We start from the raw sequence: 25,100 nt of genomic DNA on the forward strand, positions 1-25,100 counted from the left end.
TACTTAGCCAAATTTTCATCTTTTCCGTCAATTACAACTTCGTTCTTTTAGATTCGAAACTTTGAACATAAATTGCCATTTTATCACCGTTCTTTCTGTCCTTCACCACAATATACTCCAAGTCAAGATTTTATCTTTCTATACAAAAGTAAAATAAATCCAATATAAACTGACACTTCTCGAAATACTAACAAAAATACCATGGTGAGAAGTCGAGATGAGGGCATGAATTACACTTATCGACAAGTAATGTAATATACAATTGAATGTTGCATTCCTGTCCTCTTCAAGACCATTAAAGATTATCCATTTTTCGGTAGCTCCACGAATCTAAACTTCTACCGAAAATAATCCTCTTTAAGTTGTCTGTCCACCATAGATTCTAGCGATGGCAACGGGGGCGGGGCGGGGCCGAGCAACTTTTTGCCCTGTTTAATTTTTTTTATTTTACATTTTCAAAGTTTCGAGTTATGTTATTATTAAAGAATAAAATACAAATTCAAAATGAATTTTTAACAGGTGAATTGTTTAGAAATAAAATTATTTTTAATTTTTCTTTCACGGGACGGGGTTGGGATGGGGCATCCTCGCCCCACCCCACGCCACGATGAAGCTCCCCGCTCGCTCAGCTAAGCCATTCGAGGCAGGACGAATTTTTTTGTCATCACTAATAGATTCACCAATACTATGTTCATGTTGCTTATCAATTGTAATAGTATTTTTGAATATAACTTTCTCTAGTAGCAACTCTAACGGTGGTGTGAAGTTGAGTGTACAATATCAATTTTTACATTCTCGTTTAAATTCTAGATTTTTAAATATAAATTCTGCTTTAATGGGAAGATATAATTTTTTTTTAGTACAACTGGATTGATAGCTTTTACCTCTTGTGAATCTCAGAAAGATATTTTTCTGTCGAAAAAGCATTTCTCCTTTAAAATGATTTCCGATCAATTTAAAGATTCTAAATCAGAATTTAAATCAAATTTAGCACACCTATTCTCCAAGTCAGTCAACATAAAAAAGTGTCAAAAGTTTTAGGCCTTACTGGCAATCGTCGGGTGAAAGTTCGATTCCTAAAACATAAAATAAAATTTTTTATAGGCGCAATATACAAATAGCTCTTGTTTCCTGACCTGCAGAAAAATGTCTCGCGATTCGCCTCCCTCGCAACAAAACTCAAGGAACGAGATGATGGGCCCGCAACGTTGGGTTCAACCTTTAAAAAAGTGTCAAAAGCGTCCACCTGAAAAGCTTGACAAGTCATAAAACGCTCCAGCGGAAGAGTGCACTAATTTGGCGGCGATGGCGAAAATGGAGGAATGTTATGGAACCAACGGTCACGATCTCCCCGCATTTAAGCTTCTTCTTTCATGTCCCTCTGGCCTCTCTCCATCCCAGGTAAGCTCCGCTTGTTAATCTAAAGTATACTGTAGTTTTATGTATCGGGCAAAATTTGATTCATTGCTTAATAACTTATTGCACTTTCATTCCTTTTTGTAATAAATATCAGGTATCTGTAGTTTTTGATCAATCATATGATCGGATTCCTCATCCGGATATCAGTTTGGAAAATTCCATTTCCGAGGTTAAATTTGATTTCTTGAGTTCACTTTTCCTGCTCAACTGTGGTATATTGTATCAGTTTTATGTGATTTTTGATTGAGATTATTGATTTGGTCAGATATGGGATGGGAGAGTTCAACAAAATTCCTCTCTCTTCAATGGACTAAAGTTTAGGGTAAGGATACTCTTTCAAAATCACTGTGATAATTCATTCACTGCTTTTGTGCAATGTGAGTCTGGTCGTCAGTCCCGGAATTCTTTGCGGCTACGATGTTTTCCCAGTAAGCAAGGTACAATTGTGAAACGGATATGTTTTTGTGCATATACATAATGCAGTGTCTAATTGAGCGTGTACTGGAGTGTTTAAAAAAGAAAAAAAAAAAAAAAAATCCCTTCAGATTTGGTAGACTTTGGGATTTGATTCCTTTATTCACTCATTAAACAAGATGTACTAAATTGAGATATTTGTGTGAATGGCATTTCATATGGTTCAGTGGTTAAATTTTGTATTATTATTTATTTATTCAATCGATAACTTGACAGTATGGAGGATACATCCTTAGTGGTGGCAATGATTCCTTTCAAGAGACTCATGTTTGCCTTCACCTTGGTCTCACAGATTATAGGTTCTCTCTCCTCTCTTCACTCACATGTAACTGTTACTATGTTTTGGTGCTCTATATTGCTTAGTTCTGAACAGTTCCTCTTGAGATTTTGGCCAAAGTTGAATGATTTGTTATTGTATTGACTGGACTCATTAACTGGTGTAGGATATTCACTGCTAAATTAGCAATGTAGCTATATCATTCCAACACTTACGTTCACATAAATGATATGTCATTGAAAGAGCACTATTTTTTTTTTTTTTTTTGGTAGAAAATTGAAATACGAATCTGAAATATTCTATCTGTTGAAACTCTTGGAAATTCAGATTGAATTTCTTTATGTTTATCCAGTGTTCTTCACACTTCTGACTACAGTGGAAAGCATCCATTAATTTGTAATGACCCTGCATACTAGTTTATCAATAATGACCCTGCATCCGTTAATTTGATTTTGGTATGAAAGCTTAGTAAAATCATCACATGGTCACGAGAACGGACGGCAATTTATTTTTTCTGGACAAATAAAAGGTTTGGCTGCAAGAATTTTTGCTCTTTACAACTTATACACCACAAGAGTAATTATTCTGTTGCGAGAAATCAATTAATAATGCAGAGCACAAGAAGTTTTATGTCAGTCACTGTCAAAAAATTGATTTAAAACCCAAAAGCAGATATTAAGAATTATGAATATTACTAGTCAGAAGATATAGTCTAATTAATGTGGTTTTCTTGTTGGGTCTTCGAGACTTTCAGCATGATCTTTATTGGACAACTATTCGTGCTACTTTCTTTGTCAAATTGAGTTCCACAAATAATTTACCACCACACACCACCCACCCGCTGCAAAAAAAAAGTGAAAGGTATCAGAATAAAGAATTATATGTGCATGCATAATTTTCTTAACCTTGCTGTTTCGTGCTCAGGACATTTGTTGGAACAAACTTGAACCCTTTGTGGGAAAGATTTCTTTTTCCATCTGAAGGTAAATTTCTGTAGTCCGCTTATCTTTGCAACATGAACCAAATGTCGGTTAAAAAAAAAAAAAAAAAAAAGAAGAGACTGTGTCTGGTTTATTCCTCCTCCCACCCCTCAACATGCAGAAAAAATAAATGAAAAGAAAAGAAAGATAAAAATATCTTCGGCATAGTCAATGCAGAGAGATCTCCGAAGGGTTAATGCCAAGATCTGACTTAATATACTTGAAATGGTTGAAGCATTTGCTTCTATGCTTTTCAGTTGCTAGAATAAAAACATAAAACGAATGATTTGGAAAGGAAAATAGTTCATAAAGCAAATAGTTAGTCCTGCATATTTTAATATTATGTTTCTTTCCTTTTAGTTACACTGTGAAGCAATTGTTCCTGCTTCTTTTTTCTATGTTCTGGATTGCAAATTCACGTGAGCTATCCTGGCAAGTAAATGACTGAAATGACAGAGATTGCTATTTCCATACTAGAAGCTATGTTTAAATTTCCTGGTGATGCACAGTTTCATAGCTGCTTGAATCTAGTCTAAATGTATAATTGATCATATTGTTTTTTGATTTTCATGTTTCTAATGGATTTGTTGATAGCCTGGAAATGTCTCATAAAAGAACGTCCAAGAATAACAAATTTTTTTATTTTTCATCTGTAGATGATTGTAGATGGTGTCAACACACCTCTAGTCCTCTAGGAAATGGTGCAATTGTAGAGACATCTGATAGAAAAATACTTGTGCTGCAAAGAAGTACTAATGTCGGTGAATTTCCGGGATCCTTTGTTTTCCCTGGTGGCCATCCAGAGGTAACATATTAATGGAGCACAAAAATTTCTTAATTTTGGTCTTCTAGATCTTAATGAATGCATGCTCACAGGATTTGAACTCTCTCATTTTTGTTGATAGCTAATTGCATAGTGCATATTTTCTTCTTTAGAGTTCATGCAAAGGGAGTTAGGTGCAACATATCAACCTAGAGGCAGTTGTTTGCAGTCATTAAAATTCAGTTTTCAGTCCATCCGTTCACGTTTGTATTTCTTGTTCTTTAGCAATTAGCTGTTGCCAGTCCTTAATCAAGGTCTCTTCAAGCTGAATTCCATATTCAATTATCCTCATTAACTTTATCGATCCTATGTTACATATTGTGGCAGCCCGAAGAAGTTGGAATAACATGCCATCTGAATGACGGAGAGTTGAACTGTCAGATGGTCAATGGAAAGGTTTCTGAAGAAATGTTTGATAGCATCATTCGTGAAGTAGTTGAAGAAATTGGAGTTCCTGCTGCTACCCTGGTAAGTGGCAATCCATTTGGCATTTGGCTGCTCAAGTGTTTGGAGTTGGGGCTTAATTTGGCCGTGTAAATCTCACAATTCCCTTTACCTTGATTAATTCACTTTTGGGGCTCCTCATTTTATTTCACATTTTTATGACTCCATATGTATTCCTTATCTTCTACATCCACCTTTATCAGTTTTCAATATCAAATATTGACTGTTTCACCGCTATTTTGTAGCAGATCTTAGTGTAATTGTCATCTAAAATTGATTGAACAAAAGGAAAGAAGCTATCAGCGTACAAATTTTGGCCTTCAACTTCGTTATATGTCTGTGCAAATGTCTGCTAAACTTATAACTGGTGGATCACTGTATTGTTACCTAGGGTTTTATCTATCTAAAAAGCATTCTTATGTTTTCTCAAGGAAAATAAGATTAATTTTTGAGAGTTTCCATAATAATGCAGGGCAAGCCTGTCTTTATTGGCATATCCCGCAGAGTGCTGAATGTTAGACCAACTGCTTTCTTCTCCATTAAATGCGGCCTTCAGTCGGAGGAGATTCAACAGCTTTATACTAATGCTCAAGATGGCTACGAATCAACCAAGCTTTATGCCGTGTCAGTGGTCAGTGTAATGCATTTTTAATGAGTTTATATAAACCCTGCTCCTGATTCTTTGAAATGTCTATTTCCTTTATACTGGAAAGCCCAAAGAAAAGAAAAATTCGAGCCAGCTTCATGACTGTTTACTAAATATTACGTCTGATTGGTGTTATTATCAGATTGAATTGGAGGGCATGAAATCTAAAATGCCTGGGTGTCACCAAGGAGGATTTGCACTGTATAAGTTGATGTTAGATGCTGCGGAGATACCCCGATGAGACTACGTCATATCTTCTGAATCGAGAGACATCACTCAAATTACACGAATGTTTTGTTGCTGCATTTATGTTGGTAATATTGTTTAACAAATAACGATTTCCTGAAAATAATGTTGCATCTTGGTTATGCATCATCACCCCTACAATTTGCATGCATAATTTTATTCTTAGGTCGATTTTTGTGCCCTCATCTGTTTAGAATTTCTATACTTGGATCTCCAGAAAACAGTGTTTTCTATCCTCTGTGGATGAATAATTTGGTATTTTGTGCACTTTTCATGCTCACCAGATCTATAAATGAAATTTTTTGGTTCAACTTAGTGTGTATAATTCTCGTAACTCCTGATAATGAATGTTTCATGTGAATATATAGATCCTATCTCATATAATATGAAGAGGCTGTCCTAAACATTCTTAACCAACCAGATGTGACAACAGATAATTGTAAATTTTGCAATACTATCATTTTGTTCTTCAAGTCTTTCTGCAAAATTGTCATCGTTGAAAGGAGATGATGAGGATTTCAGTATAGCAAAGAAATTGAATAACAGTACTGTTTTCTAAATGGGACATGCTGTACATTTTTTTCCTCGTAATGGTTGTGTTAGTAGTATGTTTATGCCTTTTGTTGCTCGCGAGGAACCTTCCAATCCTCAACCTCACACGTTGAGGAAATGAAAGAGGCATATAATCGATCGTGCTAGAGAATTATCGACCACTGTGGAAGATTTCTAGTCCGAACCTCGACCTTCATTTGTTGGGTTGGAGTTCTTTATTGGGAAGACCACATAACTCATAGTTTTAAAGATCACATTTCATAAATAACAAACTCAATCAAATATTTCAAAAACTAGGTGGTAAATAAATTTATTAAATATTAAATTATAATATAATATCCATTAATTATTTCCACCCATGCCATCCACCTCATCCTATCACCCCATTACACCACATTTCCTCCACCCCTCAACCATAAATGGCTATCATCTCCAGTGACCACTCCAGCAACGGCTCCTGCGATCACTCCGATGGTCTCTCCGACAACTATTTCGGTGATCACCCCGACAAATTGCTCTGAAGACCACTCCAGCAAATTGCTTCAATGATCACTTTGGCGCCTACTCCGATAACTATTCCAGGTACTGCTCCGACTTGCCAATAGAAAAATTTCTAAAATTTGAAAACAATCTCTCTCTACACCCCACTGTTGAAAAATTACCAAAAAACTGTGGTGGTTGTAATGGTGCGTTATAAATGATCAGATTTGCACCTGTGACATCTGTGACCATACATGTGTCATATGTGACTATTTGTGACTAAATTTGTATTTAATGTGATCATCTGTAACTATGTAAATCTCAAGTCACAACTGGTCACAATCAATACAAATTGGTCACAACGGGTCACAATCAATACAAAATTGATCACAAACAGTTACAACAAACACATACTTGGTTGTATAGGGTCACTACAAACAAATCTACACACACCGCATACATGTGATTAACTGTGATCAAATTTGTATTCGGTGTGACTAACTATGATCAAAATTATATTCAGAGTGACTGTCTGTGACCAAATTAATATCAAGTCATAACCCACCATCACCACCAAAGAACAATAGATAAGAAAATCATCGCACCCCCAACACTACCATGAGCACCACTGCATCTAGACCACTGTCTCCCACAATTACCACCACCACCACAACACCCGAAAAATCGCCACAGCACCACTGCACAAAGCACTCATAGCACACCACCACCATCTCTTCTATCTCCAGCTACACCACACCACCATTGACACGACACCACCAAAAAAATCCATAAACTCGTTGCCGCCGCCGCCACCACCACAGCACACTACCATGGCCAGCACCTCAAAAACCATAACAAAAAAATGCAACAAAATTACCACAAAAACTACAGAAAATCACCACAAAATCACCAAAGAAACTTTTGCTGAGGATTGCAACACCATAAGAACCTCCACAGTGGCGGATAGAAGGAAATTTCAGATCCACTAAGCCCATGGACGTTGAGTAAGTGTGACGGTTGGGGGTGAGATGGCTTAGTGGGTATAGCAAGCACCACTGAGCCCTTAGGCGTTGCTTCGCCGCGCATGGTAGACACGGTCGGCGGTAGTGTCATGCCAAAGGTGCATCGAACGGGTCCAACATCAGAGGAGCATCGAACGCCTCACAGCGCATTGCGTGTTGCTATAGTGGCTCTCACATTATCGTCGAGTTGGGTGGCTACCGGAGTAGAGTGGTGATAGACATACAAAATGTATGTAGTGAGAGAGAGAGAGAGAGAGAGAGAGAGAGAGAGAGAGAGAGAGAGAACGAGACATGTAGAGAGAGAAAGAGTCTATAGTGAGAGAGAGATGGGGGAAAACGATACATATAGAGAGAGAAAGATATAGTGTCGGTGGGTAAAGGTTAGGGATTGGATGGGTTGAATTATTGGTGTAATATTAGTTTAATATAATATTAAAATAATAATGTGTAATTAACACTTGAGAATTGAAAGTTAAACTTAATCCCCTTCTTTTTGAATATTGATCTTTAATTCCAGATTTGCACGTAATTTTCCCTTCTTGATTTCCTCGATAGTTGATAAAGTTGTCCATTAAAAAGTACAACTTGAGAAAAAGTTATATGTCAATAGTTATTTAATATGCTGAATTCAACAAAAAATTAATGCAATAATAAATTCAATTTGGTTTGTGGACTAGTCTTGGCACATGATGGGCCACAAAGAAATGTGGTGAGCTACTCATAAAAAACTCGTGTTATTTGACCTCTCTAAAAACTAATTCGATTTAACTCATTTGACACCACTAATTTTTACAGAGTATTTTTTCTTCCTTTTAAATTTCGAATTATAAATTTTGTTCTAGTTAGCTATTAGCCTATGACCAATCCAATACATCTAATTTTTCACTTACAGACATTTTTATTGTGTTATGCAAAAAATAAAAAATTTGTTCACCTTTTATGAAAAAAATGGCTAGCATCTATACTTGTGTATTTCGATTGAAATTCATTGATGACATTTTACCTTTGACCAAGAATAAATAAAATGCATGTTTTATAGCAACGCATAACAAATAATAATAATAATAATAATAATAATAATAATAATAATAATAATAATAATAAATAAATAAATGAAGTAAAATTTTCTTAATAAATTTAAAATCAGCTTTATAAATCTTCTGGTGCTGTCGCACTCGGTCAAGCAACACCTAAAAAAAAAAAAGATAAAAAAAAAGAAAAAGAAAAAGTGAAATGTGTAATTTGAGCAACCAAATAATTCGGAGGGACATATAAATATATTAGTACTGCCATTTGGACTTTCGAAGCCTATGGTTCTGTTATTTGGTTTGTGGACTAGTCTTGGCACATGATGGGCCACAATGAAATGTGGTGAACTACCCCTTTTCCACCCGTTGGTTTCCCATATTTTTGCCTTAATTTTTATGTTTGAAAAAAAGAAAAAAAAAATTAAAAACCAACATCATCAACACCTTCATACAAAGCCATCCATTGTTTCTTTATTGATTTAAGAGCTCTGAATGTGATTCAGATATACATACATTATACATGCACTAATATTTGTATGTAAATATTTCTTGGATGGTACCTTTCTTTTATTTCATTAAATTGTTATTTATTATACACAAATTTTCGAAAATCAAGATCCTTTTTGTTTGAAGGTAAATACTTTTGCTTTCCATTTATTTTTATTTGATAATTCTATTAGTATTCCTGCAAGGAAAGAAAATGAAAATCATAAAAATAGATGAGAATTTTGTGTTACATATGATATAATTTTAATTGATTATACCATTTGTCAGTTGTTTTAAACAATTAGATTCATGATTTTTCTAGTTTATGTTATTGGGTTTAAAAGAAAATTCAATTGCTGATACGGTTTTTTTGAGGGTAGGAGGCTATTTAAAGGAAATGCTAATGAACTGAATTGCAAAATAGAGATGAAAAAAAATCTGCTGAGTATATTAATTATTTTCTCAATTCTCGTGTGTACATATGGAAGGAAAATGACCTGTTTATACAGCATTGCTATAATAGAATTATATAAAAAAGTCAGTAGTTTGTTGCACACCTATTTACACACTAACAGCCTAACAAAATTGGAATTAATTTAATTTCATTGATCATGTGCACGAGCTGTCCTCATTCCAGTGCATTCTAAATCCTTCCTGACTTAAGTCATCCGAGCTTCATGATCATTGAGTTTTAGTAGCCCCCCTCAAGGTGGAGAGTGGATGTCTTCCACTCCCATCTTGGACAATTGAAGATAAAAACTATAAGAGGGAATAGGCTTGGTAAATATATCAGCAACTTGAGAACTAGTCTTGACATGTTTTGTGACAAGACTTCCTTCTTGAATTTTGTCACGCACCAAATGACAATCTAGCTCAATATGTTTTGTTCGCTTGTGGAACACTAGATTAGCTCTTATGTGTAAGGCAGCCTGATTGTCGTAGAATAATTTAGTAGGTTGTGAATGAGGAACTTGCAGATCATTAAGGACATATCTAAGCCACGTTAGTTCACAACATACAGTTGCCATTGCTCTGTATTCTGCTTCTGCTGAGGATCTGGAAACAATGCTTTGCTTCCTGGATCTCCAAGATATCAATGAAAAACCAATGAAGACGCAATAGCCAGTGATTGACCTTCGAGAATCTGGGCATGCTCCCCAGTCTGAATCACTATAAGCTGTAAGTTACAAATTGGATGACGATGAGAACAACAACCCTTGACTTGGTGACCTCTTGATATACCTAAGGACTTTATGTACAACATTGAGGTGTGGTACTCTAGGAGTTTGCATGTATTGGCTCAGCAAATGTACTGAATAAGATAAATCAGGCATGGTGATCGTTAAACAAAGTAATCTTCCCACAAGTCTTGTATACATGGCAGGGTTAAACAAGGCTTCTCCTTCATCTTTGGACAATTTAGTGTTTTGATCAAGTGGAATCTTGGCTGGAGTGACCCCAATATTAGCTGAATCAGTTAAAATGTCTAATGCATATTTCCTTTGACAAATTTGGATCCCCTTTGCTGATCGAGCAACCTCAATTCCAAGAAAATACTTAAGATTTACCAAATCCTTAATCTTAAATTTGTTATCCAACGATACTTTGAGGGAGTTTATAACTTCCACATTGCTTCCAGCTATTATAATATCATCCACGTAAATCAATATGGCTATAAAAGAACTTTCTGTGCTCTTTGTAAAGAGGCTGTAATCAGCCTTGGACTGATGAAATCCTTGTTCAGTAATGAAAATGGATAATTTAGAGTACCATTGTCGTGACGCTTGCTTTAAACCATATAAACTCTTATTAAGTTTGCACACTTTTGAAGTTCCATTGATGGGGTATCCAGGAGGCATATGCATATAGATTTCTTTCTCCAAGTCTCCGTGCAAGAAGGCATTGTTCACGTTAAATTGGCGTAGATACCAACCTCTTATTGTTGCTCCTGCAAGTAATGTCTTGATTGTTATCAGTTTTGCCACAGGTGAAAAGGTTTCGTGGTAATCTATCCCTTCCAGCTGGGTGTAACCCTTTGCCACGAGCCATGTCTTATGTCTTTCGATTGTTCCATCAGCATTAAATTTCACCTTGTACACCTATATACATCCTATGGTACCTTTCTAAGGGGCAAATCGATGACATTCCAAGTTTGGTTTGACTCAAGCGCCTTAATTTCAGCTTGCATAGCTTTACACCATTCAAGATATTGGATAGCCTCTTGGTAAGTAGTGGATTTTGGATGTTCAAGTAAGGACGAAGAGAAGACTTTGTGCTTGTTAGACAATCTATGATAAGAAAGTGTTGCATTTAGAGGAAAAGGATTACCTGAGATTTTGGCACCCCTTTAGACTATTGAGAATGGGTGAGTGAGGAAGCTTGTTGACATATGAAATCCTGTAGATAAATAGGCGTTCTTCTATTTCTGTCAGACTTGCGAAGGATATGAGGACCATTTGAGGCATTTGGTGACAATTCCAATTCAATAGAATTATGGTTTGTTTCTAGTGAGTCTATTTCTTGACTAGGATATTGTGAGGTTCTCATTTGTAATTGAGGACCAGGATTAATGGGATAGCTTAGGTCAATGTTGCTTGGCTAAGTATATGGGAGATTTTCAAGACTTGGCAATTTTTAGGTGGGATTTGATGATTCATAACCCATCACATCTCTTGATGTGAATACTTTATTAGTTTCCATGTCCAACAATTTATAGCCTTTGGTTTCAAAAGGATAACCCAAGAAAATGCATTTCTTTGCCCTTGAGTTGAATTTATGCCTATTGTGTGCGAGGGTGCTAGCAAATGCAAGACACCCAAACACTCTTAGATTTGAATAGTCTGGCTTAGTCTTAAAGAGAAGCTCGAATGGTGTTTTGTTATCAAGGATAGGACTGGGAGTTCTGTTTATAAGAAAGACAGATGTTAATATGCAATCATTCCAATACATCATGGGCAATCCACTTTGCAATCTCAAGGCTCTAGCTACATTTAATATATGTTGGTGCTTCCTCTCAACGATCGCATACTACTGGAGAGTTTCAAAACACTTGGTTTGGTGATTGATATCCTTTTCCAAGTAGAATTGTTTCAGATTAAACTCCCCTCTGTTATCAGTTCCGATGATCTTGATTTTGGAGTTAAATTGTGTTTTAATCAATGTGTAAATTTTTTTTAAGGCTGTAGATGCATTATATTTTAATTTCAGTAAATAAACCAAAGTGCACCGGCTATGATCATCAACTATGGTAAGAAAATATTTTGATCCATCATAGGCAACATTAGTACGAAGACCCCATAAATCACACTGAATCAAATCAAAACAATCTTTGGATCTGTGTTGGCTGATTGTGAATGGTAATCTATGCATTTTTGCTGGAGGGCAAATAGCACAATACTTTTAGGTGTGTTTTGTTTTAGGACGCAAATCAGTCAAGTCCATCCTAGAATCTGAAAGATGGCCCAACCTGAAATGCCATAAATCGAAATTTTCTTGGCTATCATTAGCAGAGACTGATAGAGCAGCTTTATTGACTAATCTAGGCATGTTTTGATCAAGGATAGTAGGGGAGACTTCTCTTGGCACCAAGTGATATAGCCCTTTACTCACTTTACCCAAACTAATCGTCTTCCAAGTTGTAAGGTCTTGCACGTAACACAAGTTTGAAGACACGATAAGGCAGCAATTAGATCCTTGAGCAAGTTTACTTGCAGATATGAGGTTAAAAGAGAAAGATGGAACACATAGCACATCACGAAGGAACAAGTTTTCTGTGATTTTAACATTTCCTATGTGAGTGGCCAAAGCTATAGCACCATTAGGTAATGCGACAGGTGGAGATATTTTGGATTTAATGATTGTGAGGAAGGGCATTGTGCAGACCATATGGTCTGTGGCTCCCGTGTCCACGACCCAAGGTATGGTGGTGCTAGATTCACTAATGTGAGTAGATGAACACGTATAAGTGCAAGAGATTTTGGATAAATTTGTATGTTTTGGAGAAAGAGAATTCAAACCCTGAACATGATTGGCAGATGATGAATGAGGCTGATTGATTGATGGCTTAATTAGAGCCATCAACTGAGTGTATTCCTCCTGAGTCAAAGTTACTTGACTTTTGTCACCAGTTTGCTCCTGTACAGATCCCATAGAAGACGTATTCTGATTTGTGCATGTGAAATTCACTTGAGATTTGCTATAAAACTTATGGCTTAGTGGGTATCCATGAATTTTGAAGCAATTGCTGATAGTATGGCCAAGTATTTAGCAATGTGTGCATGTTGGCTTATATTTATTGACTTTGAAACACCTTTCTAATGAGTGGCTTGCCATTTTACAAAAAGTGTAGTAATACTTCTTCAGTGGCCCTGTATTTCTTTTCACTGCTTCTCTCATAACTGTCCTTGACACTAATGCCATTCTTTCATAAACATGAGTATCACTGGAGATTTTCCTTCTCTTTTCTTCTAGCTGTATTAGTGAATATACTTCATTTAATTTTGGGAATGGCTTTATAAGTAGAATCTGAGCCTTGAGACCTTTGTAGGAATCATTAAGTCCCATGAGAAATTTCATTACCCAATCTCGTTCCTAATTGCAAACTGCGATTTTTAACCCCCCACAAGTATAGTTGGGAATAGATTTATAGTTTATCAATTCATCAAGTAGTGTTTTGAGTTTTGAAAAATAGGTACTTACAGTGTCCTGTCCTTGCATTAGTGCTGCAATGCCTTGCTTGATTTCATATATTTTGGGGGCATATTGTTGCGCAAGATGTTGTTCTAAATCTACCCAAAGCTTGTGTGCCTTCTCAACGTATAATGTGCTTTCCTTAATGTCCACTGTCATGGTGTGTTTGTAGCCAGGTAATAACAATGTCGTTACAACGAAGCCAATGTTCTATCAAGGGACTCTTTTTATATCAGTTGGTTCACAAATGCTCCCATCGACAAATCTAAGCTTATTTTTTATTCTCAGGGCCCTCTTTATGGACCTCGCCCAAGAATGGTAGTTGTTTGCATCAAGCATCTGTGTGACAAGCAAAGCTCTTGAGTTTTCATTTGCCCCAATGAAGTATGGGTTGTTGGGAAGAGATGGATTATGAGAATTTGTAATTGAGTTTGAGTTTTGAGGTGTTGTTTGATTTTGATTAGCATCAATGTTGATGCTATTGCCATCGATTTCAGCCATCATGGCTCTGATACCATAAATGAAATGCTAATGAATTGAATTGCAAAACAGAGATGAAAAAAATCTGCTGACTATATTAATTATTTTCTCAATTCCCGTGTGTACATTTGGAAGGAAAATGACCTATTTATACAACATTGCTATAACAGAATTATACAAAAAAGTCAGTAGTTTGTTGCACACCTATTTACACACTAACAGCCTGACACAATTGGAATCAATTTAATTTCATTGATCATGTGCACGAGTTGCCCTCATTCCTGTGCATTCAAAATCCTTCCTGGCTTAAGTCATCCGAGCTTCACGATCATCTTTGAGTTTCAATACTATTTCTTGTGGATTAGCGTAGGCCGAGAAGGGGAGCCTAGCTAAGGAGAGACTCCTAAAAATTCGAAAAAGATAGAGGCATCAGTAGCCGGACATTCCCCTCCTACGCCTCGGAGAAAGATTACTAAACAATTGACAAGTAAACATGGTGATAACACGTTGCATTCTGATGCTCAAGCAGGAAAGGTTATGGCGTTGAGGGAAATTATAAATAGTACTCAAGAGGAAGAATTGATGGACTTGTTATCAGAACAAAATTCAGCCAGGCGGACAGCCTTGTTTATAGCTACTGAATATGGTTATTTCGAGTTAGCAAGGGAGATGATGGAGTTTCATGATTTAGTGGCTGCTGGTATCAAAGCAAAGAATAGATATGATGCCCTTTATATGGCTGCTTCGGCAAGTACCCTTTTTTTTTTCCAAACATGTTTGCATAAGTTCTTATTTTAGAAAATTAAGTAGATATGTTGCAGAAGTGGTGAAGGCACTAATTAAGGTGTATCCAGGCTTTCTATGACTGTGGATATGGCAAACACGACGGCTTTGCATACAAATACGACCCAAGGTTTCACGGGGTGCCTTTCTTCTTGGCACAGAAAGGGACACCATGCGATAGTAGTCTGTTTCGCTAGACTACCTTCCGCCTTTTCTCGGTTGCGTTGGGATGAAAGAAATTTTGATTATAATTTTGTCGAAAGCTTACAATAGAAAATTTGAATACATTGAAAATAAATTGAATATTGATTTATGAAAACTGAACATTACAATTGACGAAAACAGAAAATTACAATTACTGGTTCAGGAGGCGGACACCAGTGAGCTTGAAAGATTTTTGAATGACTAATACTCCCTATAATAGCATTCTGAACAAAAACCTAAATGACAGGAGTAGACGTTTAAAAGACGAGGAATCATACTAAACGTTTACTAATATCATAGCTATTTTACAACTGAAATAACTATTACAATGAAAAGAAAATTACAACTCAAATTTGAAGTAATATTTATAATGTGCGGCCGAAGTTGGGCAAACTGCGGCTACGATAGTGTCAAAGGGCTAAGTAAAGCTGTGGTCCTTGACATTCTCCCTCATTTGTTTTGGCGACGTCCTCGATGCCATCAATGTATGATATGCTTCAATTAATGGTTTGAAGGCTCCGAGATCTTTTTCTCTTTCCCAAGTATTCTTCTCACTGCTGCATCCAATTCATTTGACCAAGTACTCCTGATGATCTTTTCTAGAAGCTCGAGTGATTCGATGGTCAAGAATAGTTTCAGCAACTTTCTTTCCAGCTTTCTTCAGTTCAAACACAGGTCACTTTGGCTCATTTCTAGATGCGTCCTCCTTATCCGCAAAATATGGCTTCAACACACTAACATGAAGGACCTTGTGGATTTTACACCATGAAGGGAGTTCAACTCTGTTTACAACTCTTCCAATCCTCTTCACGATGGGTAATGGTGCAATGTATTTTGGCGTCAATCTTGAGTCCTTCCCTTTTGTTGGTTTGTAAACATTTCTATCGGGAAGCTTAACCATTACCAGATCTCCAACATTGAATTCAATGAAACGGCGCTTTAGATCTGTAGCCTTTTTATACCTTTTTTGAGCTTTCTCAAGATAATTCTGAGCAATTTCAATGTTTCATTTCCACTCTTGCGAAAAGTTCTTTGCTTGAGGGGACTTGGTACTTCGTTCGATAACCACTGCATGAGGGGGTAGCGGTTGCTGGCTAGTAACAATCTCAAAAGGACTCTTATTGGTGGAAGAGCTCTTTTGGGCATTGAAGCAAATTTGAGCCGCATCTAAAAGTTTTACCCAGTTTTTCTACGAAGTAGAGATAAAGTACCGAAGTTATTCTTCTAGCATAGAATTGAAGCAATCCGTCTGTCTGTCAGATTGTGGGTGAAAACTAGAACTCGTGCTCAAAGTTGAACCAAGAAGTTTGAACAACTCAGTCCAAAATATGCCAGTGAAACGAGGATCTCGATCACTGACGATGTCCTTAGGCAGTCCCCAGTATTTGACAATATGTTTGAGGAAGAGTTGAGCTGTCTCTTCGCGGATACATATTTAGGCCTTGCAATGAAAGTTGCATATTTTGAGATACGGTCCACCATGACGATGATAGTGCCAAAATCCTCAACTTTTGACAACCCAATAGTGTAGTCCATCGATATACTTTCGCATGGCCAGGTTGGGACAGAAAGGGGCTCTAGCAAGCCCGCCTTTTTCTGATGATCTGCCTTATCTTGCTGATAAATAAGACAGATTTTTACATATGTTGTAATGTCGTCCTGCATTTGAGGCCAGTAGTATGCACGTTGCAGTAGTGCACAAGTGCGTTCCTTTCCGGGATGCCCTGCCCAAATTGTGTCATGGCATTTTGTAATTAGTGATTTTCTTAGATCTCCGCCCTTAGGAACATATAGGCAGTCTCCCTTTGTCTTTAATAGTTCCCCATTGAGCTAAAACTGTTGAGTTTTACCCTGCTTGATGAGGTCGACCAAATATTGGGTAGCCAGGCTCTTCTCCATAAGTGCCCGAATTTGGTCTCTAGTGTTCGTGGAGACAGTGCCATGAAAGAGCAGCTACGGAACAGATGGCAGCCAAGTCGGCCCGTCGACTAAGAGCATCAGCAACATGTTTACCAGAGTCAGGCTGATACTCTAACATAAAATTGAACTCTGAAAGAAATTCCTGCCAATGAGCCTGTTTGCTTGATAGTTTTGGTTGGGACATGAAGTGACTAACTGCAGTGTTATCTGTCTTCACAATAAATGGAGACCCAAGCAGATAGTGACGCCATCCTATGAGACAATGAACTACTGCCAACAATTCCTTTTCATGTGCCGAGTAACGTTCTGTCTGATTTAACTTCCGGCTCTAAAATGCTACCGGATGTCCTTCTTACATGAGGACTCCACCAAGTGCAAAATCTGAAGCATTTGTATGAACTTCAACCTTTTAAAAGCAGTTTGGCATTGAGTTCACCAATCCCAATCCTTATCCTTCTTTGTCAATTCGGTAAGTGCAATTTCTGAATAGCCTTTTACAAATCTTCGATAGTAATTGCATAACCCAAGAAATGAACGTACATCACATAGGGTTTTTGGTGGTTGTCAATCTTTAATGGCTATAACCTTCTTCGAATCCATACGGATTTTACCTTGTTCAATGATGTGACCCAAGAAACTGATAGATGTTTGAGCAAATGAGCATTTAGACGGCTTGGCATAGAGTTCATTCACCCATAGCCGATTAAAAACTTACCTCACATGTTGGACATGTTCCTCCAATGTCTCGCTGTAAATTATTATGTCATCCAAGTACACCACGACAAAATCATCTAAAAACCCGTGAAGTACGTGATTCATCATAGTACAAAATGTTGCTGGAGTGTTTGTCAAACCAAAAGGCATCACTTTAAATTCAAAGGCTCCATATCTGGTTACCACCGCAGTCTTTGCTTCTTCTCCCTCCTTGATCCGAACATGCCAGTATCCGGACATAAGATCAATTTTTGTGTAATACTTCGCCCGATTCAGTCGATCGAAGCAATCCGCAACCAGTGGGATATGGTAGCTATTCTTTACAGTAATCTTGTTCAAGGCTCGATAGTCGCAGCACATTCTAAGAGAACCATCGGCCTTTTTCTGAAACAATACAGGAGCTCTGTATGGCGACTTCGCAGGTACAATGATTCCACTCTCCAACATTTCTCCCAATTGCTTCCTAAACACTTCAAGCTCAGGCTGAGATATACGGTATGGTGCCCTGGCTGGAGGTTTGGCTCCTGGAATAAGTTCAATCTCATGATCAATCGTCCTTCTTGGTGGTAATTTTTTTGGTAATTCGTCCGGCATGATGTACTCAAATTCCTGAATAAGCATTTTAACGGGTTTTGGAATAGGACCATTCATCTCTTCGATCTCCTCTAATCGAAGAGTGCACAAAAAGGAAGATTCATTTCTCTTAAAACCCTTACTAAATTACATTGCTGAGATACTCTTCTCGCCCATCCTTCCAACCTGTGTAGGGATGACACACGGCTTATTACCCAGCATCATTAACGAATCGGAATATGGCAACACTGCTATCTTAGTATCCCGAAGAAATTCCAATCCTAGAATAAGCTTGAAATCATCCATTTGAATTGCAGATAAATTTGTCCTTACCTCGAAAGGACCTGCTTTGATCAACACCGATTTCGCCACTCCAGCTATTGGTTGAGCAGCGGAGTTGATTGCTTTGACTTTTCCACTACCCTTTTTCAGAACAAGTCCGAGCCGCTCTACTTCGGTACATGCAAGGTAGTTGTACCAGTATCCACTGTAGCCCTGATTGGCTTCCCATTGATTTTTACATCGATGTACATTAAGCCTTTCGCCCTACAAATTCGAGCCTTCGCTTCTTCCATCTTTGCCTCTTTCAATGGGACATCATCCTTTTCAGCAACCCAATGCGACAGTGTGTTGCACCGATGTGAAAATGCCCTAACTACGTCCTCATCCTCTTCGGAGTTGGTCTCACTATGACAATTAGCCTGCGGGGCCTCTTGCTTTGAACTTGATACGCCACTTGCTAACTGACAATATGCATTCACCATCCGCTTCTGAGGACACTCCGACACCCGATGAGGTCCTTCACATAAAAAGCACTTCAATTTGGGAGTGGCATCAGTTCGGCCCTCTGTTGCTTTTCCTTTGTTCAAGTTGTTACTGTTGCTACCGTTAAAATTTCCTTGACGACTATTATGATAGTTTCCCTGAAAGCCATGGGTACTTTGATAGGCTCCTTCTCTATTCTAAGAGTAACGCTCTCCCCCATTTGGGTTCGAGCTGGGTCTGTAAGGTCTGTTACCACCTCCAATTGCTTGATTACTTCTCGAAGGTCGATCTTTTCTAGATTCTGTTTGGTAGTCACTCAAGCATTCAGTGGCTCCCATGGCCGTGCTCAAATCAGTAACTTTCTGTCTTTGAAGTTCCGTACATGTCTACGGTTTCAACCCTTCCATAAAGGTGAAGAGCTTATCATTTTCCGACATATCTCAAAAATTCAGCATATGCTCTGAAAAGGATTTCACATACTCCCTGATAGAGCTCGTGTGTTTCAGGTCTCGAAGTGCCCGTCGAGCCTGATACTCGACATTTTTCGGGAAAAATTGCGATCTAATCGCTTCCTTGAGGAGATCCCAAGAATCTATTAGAACCTTGTTGGCCTGAATGTCAGCATATTTGGTTCGCCACCATAGTTTTGCATCTCCACCCAGCTACATGGTAGCTGTGGTTACCTTTCTAGCTTCGTCTTCGATCGAAGCTGTTAGAAAGTACCGTTCCATGTCAAACAAGAAGTTTTCGAATTCTTTTGCATCACGTGCCCCTCCGTAGGTACATGGTTTAGAAATTCTGAGTCTAGGAGCACACTCAGGTACGAGAAGCTTGCCCATTGCCCACCGCACGTTGGAGTACCCGCAATTGAGCTCTCAACCCTTCCATTTTATCCTGTAGATTAGGAATGATTGCAGCAGCTTCAGTCATTACTGCACAAGCTCTTTGGCTTTCATCCAGTTGGATGTGTAATCCACGAATCTCGGATTCGGCCATATCGACTTTTTCCTCGAGACCTTCCAAGGTATAGCACAACCTAGTAGTTGTCTCATCAAGCGCATCCACGCGTTGTTTAGTAGTACCCTTCTTTTGAGGCTCTACCACTTCAGTGGTGTAGGATGTAATTGGATCCATAGCTTTCTTATCGAGTGTCGTGAGCAATAGCTCTGATACCAACTTTCACGAGATGCCTTTCTTTTTGGCACAGAAAGGGACACTGTGCGGCGGTAGTCTGCTCCACTATACTACCTTACGCCTTTTCTCGGTCGTGTCGAGACGAAAGAAAATTTGATTACAATTTTGCAGAAAGCTTACAATAGAGAATTTGAATACATTGAAAGTAAATTGAACATTAATTAATGAAAACTGAACATTACAATTGACGAACGTAGAAAATTACAATTGCTGGTGCAGGGGGCGGACACCAGTGAGCTTGAAAGATTTTTGAATGACTAATACCCCATATAATAGCATTCTGAACAAAAATCTAAGTGACAGGAGTAGACGTTTAAAAGACGAGGAATCATACTAAACGTTTACCAATATCAGAGCTATTTTACAACTGAAATAACTATTACAATGAAAAGAAAATTACAACTCAAATTTGAAGTAATATTTACAATGTGCGATCGAAGTTGGGTAAACTGCGGTTGCGATAGTGTCAAGGGGCTAAGTAAAGTTGCAATCCTTGACACAAGGGACGTAGAAGTTGTTGACTATCTTTTGGAGGCCGAGTGCAGCCTGGTTACTATAGCTAAAAGTAATGGAAAAACAGTGTTACATTCTACAGTAAGAAATGGGTACATAAAAGTTTTAAAGGGTCTGTTGAGTAAGGAGCCCAGGCTAACCACAAGGACTGACAAAAAGGGGCAGACTGCTCTTCATATGGTTGTTAAAGGTCAAAACCTTGAGGTAGTCGAGGAACTTATTAAAGCATATCCTTTGTGGATTAATATCATGGACACTAAAGGAAATACTCTAAAGAATTTTTAACCGATCATGTGGGCTTATAAATGTAAATTGTTGTGTATTAAATTAAAGGCTACTGAATTCAGTTGAGCCCAATTAAAGTGATCTAATAAGGCTTTGATTTTGGGCCATTATGCATCCTATTAAAGTATGCGTTTATAAATGTGTAGAGACCGGGCCCAAGTCCCTAATTCCATGATGGGTTGAATTAGGTCAAAGGGCGTCGTTATATAAATATGGTTATGGTCCCCAGATCACACGTACGTATTATTCATTCTCTTCTGCATCCCACAAAGAGAAAAAAAAAGACTTCGTGTAGATTTGGAAGACAAAACTACGAAATTCATTATTGCATTAACCATGTTTGATTCAGGTACGCTTCCGCCATATTTATGTATTTCTTGATGATTTAACATGAAAGATCTGGTAATTTAAAGCAATAAATTATCCTACAAGTGGTATCAGAGCCTTTTCATGTTGAATCATTGAGAATCAAATATTTTATTTGATTATTGCAGTAATCTTTTAAGTTTTCAAATTTGACAATTCTTGGATTTACATGTTGTTGAATTTGAAAAATTTTATGACATATTTTTTAGTTGTCTTCCATGATTTGGATTTATGGTTAAGGAATTATCAGATTCTATGAATTAGTTGAGGAATTACAGACTTTTATTTTTTATTTTTTTATGGATTTTGATTACTAATTCAGATTTAAAATTCAAATTTTTGGGATTTAAAAAAAAATAAAAATTCCTGCAGCGGCACAGTGCTGCTGCTAACAGTGCGTTGCATGCCAGCACTTCTTCTCTGCCATAGGGCACTAACTCCTGTTCCGGCATGAGCCGATGCCGTTACTCAGGGTGGCGCTGGAGTGCGGCGCCGCTAAGAAGAGAAGAAATTTTTTTTAGGTTTCAGTTTCTGTGAATTTTGGGGGCGGGGGCCTCACGTGTAAATTGGATAACTTGAGGCCCCTGCTTGCAATTAGGGTTAGGGTTATAAAATTAAGGTTTTAGTCCGTAACGTTTAAGGTATATTCAAGTTTGGACCTTTAAGTTTTGGATTTAATAATTCAGTCCGTAAGGTTTAAAAATTGATTAATTCGGGCCATTAAAGTTCGGAATTTTATAATTAAAGCCATCAAACTTTAATTTTTAATTCAAATTAGCCCCCAAAGTTTATAATTAATTCAAATTTACCCCAAAGTTTCAAATTTTCAAAATTTGATCCCTAAAGTTTTGAATTGGTCATTTTTTGGCCCCCAAAAGTTTTAAATTTGTTCTAATTGATCCCCTAAAGTCTTGAATTAATAAATTCTGGTCCCTAAAGTTTCAAGTTTATTAATTTCAACCCCTAAAGTTTGGAATTAATTAATTTTGCCCCCTTAAAGTTTTGAATTATTAATTCTAAGACCCCTAAAGTTCAAAACTAAACAAAATATGCAAAATTGGTGATTCTCTTTATCAAATTTTGGTACTAAAGTCTTTTTTGAGAGATATAATGTTCGAAAGTTAGTTAATTAAAGCAACATGTTGCCAAAGCAACCTCTCTTGTGGAAATTGACTAACTTAGATTATTAAAAGGTATTTGTGTATGTGTTATTCATCGGAATATTGGTCGGTCCAAAGGAAGGTCAATATTTAGCCGAATACACGTGCACGTGTGGTGATAAACATGTGACGATTATTTGGTTTAATATGCGATCAATAAATCGGTCCAAAGAAATATTTATTGATTGATACATTGTTTATCGTCAATATTTGATCACTACGCCAAGAGTATCGCCTACAAGTCAATATTTCTGTCCAAAGACTAGATATTGATGTTATGCTTGGTATCTTGTGATGGGCCCTACCACTATTTGAGATTATTATTATTTGCATATTAAAGATATTCATGTGAGCTATTCATAATAATCATTCTCTAATTCAATTTTAGGTTCTACTACTAATATCTCTGCTAGCACCAATTCAATTTCAATGCTAAATGGCACAAACTTCAGGGCATAGCAAGAGAATGTGATGACTGTTCTCGGAGTCATGGACCTAGACCTTGCTTTACAGGTCGATCAACCTGCTGCACTTATTAATAAGAGTAACTCTAATGACAAAAGAGAGATGGAAAAATGGGAACCATCGAATCGCATAAGTTTAATGGTCATGAAGCGTGCTATTTCAGAAGCATTCCTGGGCACTATGTCCGATAAGGTGACTATGGCTAAGGGTTTCCTTGAGGATCTTGAGAAGAGGTTTGCCAAGAATGAAAAAGCCGAAACAAATACACTTTTGGCAAACCTTGTTTCAATGAGGTATAAAGGGAAAGGAAACATTCGGGAGTACATTACAGAAATGTCTCACATTGCTTCAAAACTAAAGGCACTCAAGTTGGATTTAACTGAAGACTTATTGGTGCATTTGGTTTTGATATCCCTTCCGACACATTTCATTCAATTCAAGGTGAGCTACAACTGTCAAAAGGACTCATGGTCCCTTAATGAGCTCATCTCACACTGTGTCTAGGAAGATGAAAGATTGAAGCATGAGAAGACAAAAAATGCTCATTTAGCCACCACCTCTAAGGACAAAAGGAACAAGAAAAGGAAGATTAATAAGGAAGTTGCGGGTGCAGTACCGCAAAAGAAACAGCATAAGGAATTAACTAAAGGTGGTTGTTTCTTCTGTGGAGTTGCAGGTCATACGAAGAAGAATTGCACCAATTATCACGCATGGCGTGTAAAGAAATGTATTCTTCTTCATTTGGTTTGTTATGAGGTTAATTTAACTTTGGTTCCTAGACATACATGGTGGATAGATTCTGATGCAACAACTCACATCAGTATGTCTATGCAGGGTTGCCTGAGTTGTCGAAAACCAAGTGATGGTGAAAGATACATCTATACTGGCGACGGCAAGAAGGTGAAAGTAGAGGCAATAGAAATTTTATTTGGATCTTGTTGAGACATTTATTATACCATCTTTTAGATGAAATTTGATTTCTATTTCTGTTTTTGGACAAATTTGGTTATTCTTGTTCATTTGGAAATGAAAAATTTAGTTTATTTCATGATTCCAAATTGGTTGGTTCCGGTTCTTTATCATGTTACGATAATCTTTATTGAATTGATACAATTGCTTTTTTTAATGAATCCCTGCATATAAGTACCTAAGGTGTAAAACAAAAATTAATCGGCGAGAATTCTGCCTCGTTGTGGCACAAGAGATTAGGTCACATCTCCAAAAGGAGAATTGAGAGACTTGTGTCTGATGGGATTTTCGACCCTCTTGACTTCATAGATTATGATCTATGTGTCAACTGTATAAAGGGAAAACAAACCAATAAAAGGAGATTTCAAGCCAATAGAACTTCGGACGTCTTATAACTTATACATACGGATATTTGTGGACCATTCTTTACGGGTTCTTGGAATGGTCAACAATATTTTATAACTTTCATAGACGATTGTTCAAGATATGGCTACATATATCTCATTCATGAAAAATCACAATCACTGGATGTGTTCAAAAAATTATAAAACTGAAGTTGAGAACCAACTCGGTAAAAGGACTAAAAGCGTTAGATCTGACCGCGGAGGTGAATACTATGGCAGATATGACGGTTCAGGTGAACAACGTTCAGGACCATTTGCTAAATTCCTAGAGGAATGCGGTATTGTCCCACAGTACACTATGCCGAGTTCGTCCACTATGAATGGTCTTGCTGAGAGATGAAACAGAATGCTTAAGGACATGGTGAGGAGTATGATTAGTCATTCTACCTTACCAGAATCTTTTTGGGGTGAAGCATTAAAGTTCGCAGCTTATATACTCAACAGAGTTCTAACTAAGGCCACTGGTAAAACCCTATATAAGCTTTGGATGGGCAAGAAGCCTAGTTTGAAGCATATAAATATTTGGAGGTGTCCAGCTGAGGCAAAGCCCTATAAGCCAAATGAAAAGAAACTGGACGCAAGGACCATCGGTTGCTACTTTATTGGATATTCTGAAAGGTCTAGGAGTTACAATTTTTATGATCCCACAACTTAGATAATTTTCTAGCCAGGAAATGCTCAGTTCTTTGAGAATGTTGAGTTTGGGGGGGGGGGGGGGGGAAGGGGTTTTGGGTTTGTT

The 25,100-nt window shown here is 37.5% G+C and overlaps 2 protein-coding genes and 1 pseudogene across 2 annotated transcripts; 2 read left to right on the forward strand and 1 right to left on the reverse strand.

Annotated features, from left to right (window-relative positions):
• Nucleotides 1-1,250: 1,250 nt before the first annotated feature.
• On the forward strand, nt 1,251-5,620 carry LOC111393821 (nudix hydrolase 9). The gene is made up of 9 exons (XM_023019539.1): nt 1,251-1,401; nt 1,514-1,588; nt 1,685-1,741; nt 2,110-2,192; nt 3,095-3,153; nt 3,807-3,955; nt 4,301-4,441; nt 4,890-5,048; nt 5,206-5,620. Exons 1-9 carry the CDS (start codon nt 1,306-1,308, stop codon nt 5,302-5,304), a joined length of 918 nt encoding a protein of 305 aa, XP_022875307.1. The 5' UTR covers nt 1,251-1,305; the 3' UTR covers nt 5,305-5,620.
• Nucleotides 5,621-12,276: 6,656 nt separating this feature from the next.
• Nucleotides 12,277-13,725, reverse strand: LOC111393094. The gene is made up of 3 exons (XM_023018494.1): nt 13,576-13,725; nt 13,232-13,467; nt 12,277-13,120 (listed from the first exon to the last, which is right to left on the reverse strand). Exons 1-3 carry the CDS (start codon nt 13,723-13,725, stop codon nt 12,277-12,279), a joined length of 1,230 nt encoding a protein of 409 aa, XP_022874262.1.
• Nucleotides 13,726-14,304: 579 nt separating this feature from the next.
• LOC111393095 overlaps nt 14,305-25,100 on the forward strand; it is a 14,459-nt pseudogene continuing 3,663 nt past the window's right edge.

This window comes from Olea europaea, chromosome 4 (genome assembly GCF_002742605.1).
Source record: "Olea europaea var. sylvestris chromosome 4, O_europaea_v1, whole genome shotgun sequence".
Taxonomy (NCBI): domain Eukaryota; kingdom Viridiplantae; phylum Streptophyta; class Magnoliopsida; order Lamiales; family Oleaceae; genus Olea; species Olea europaea.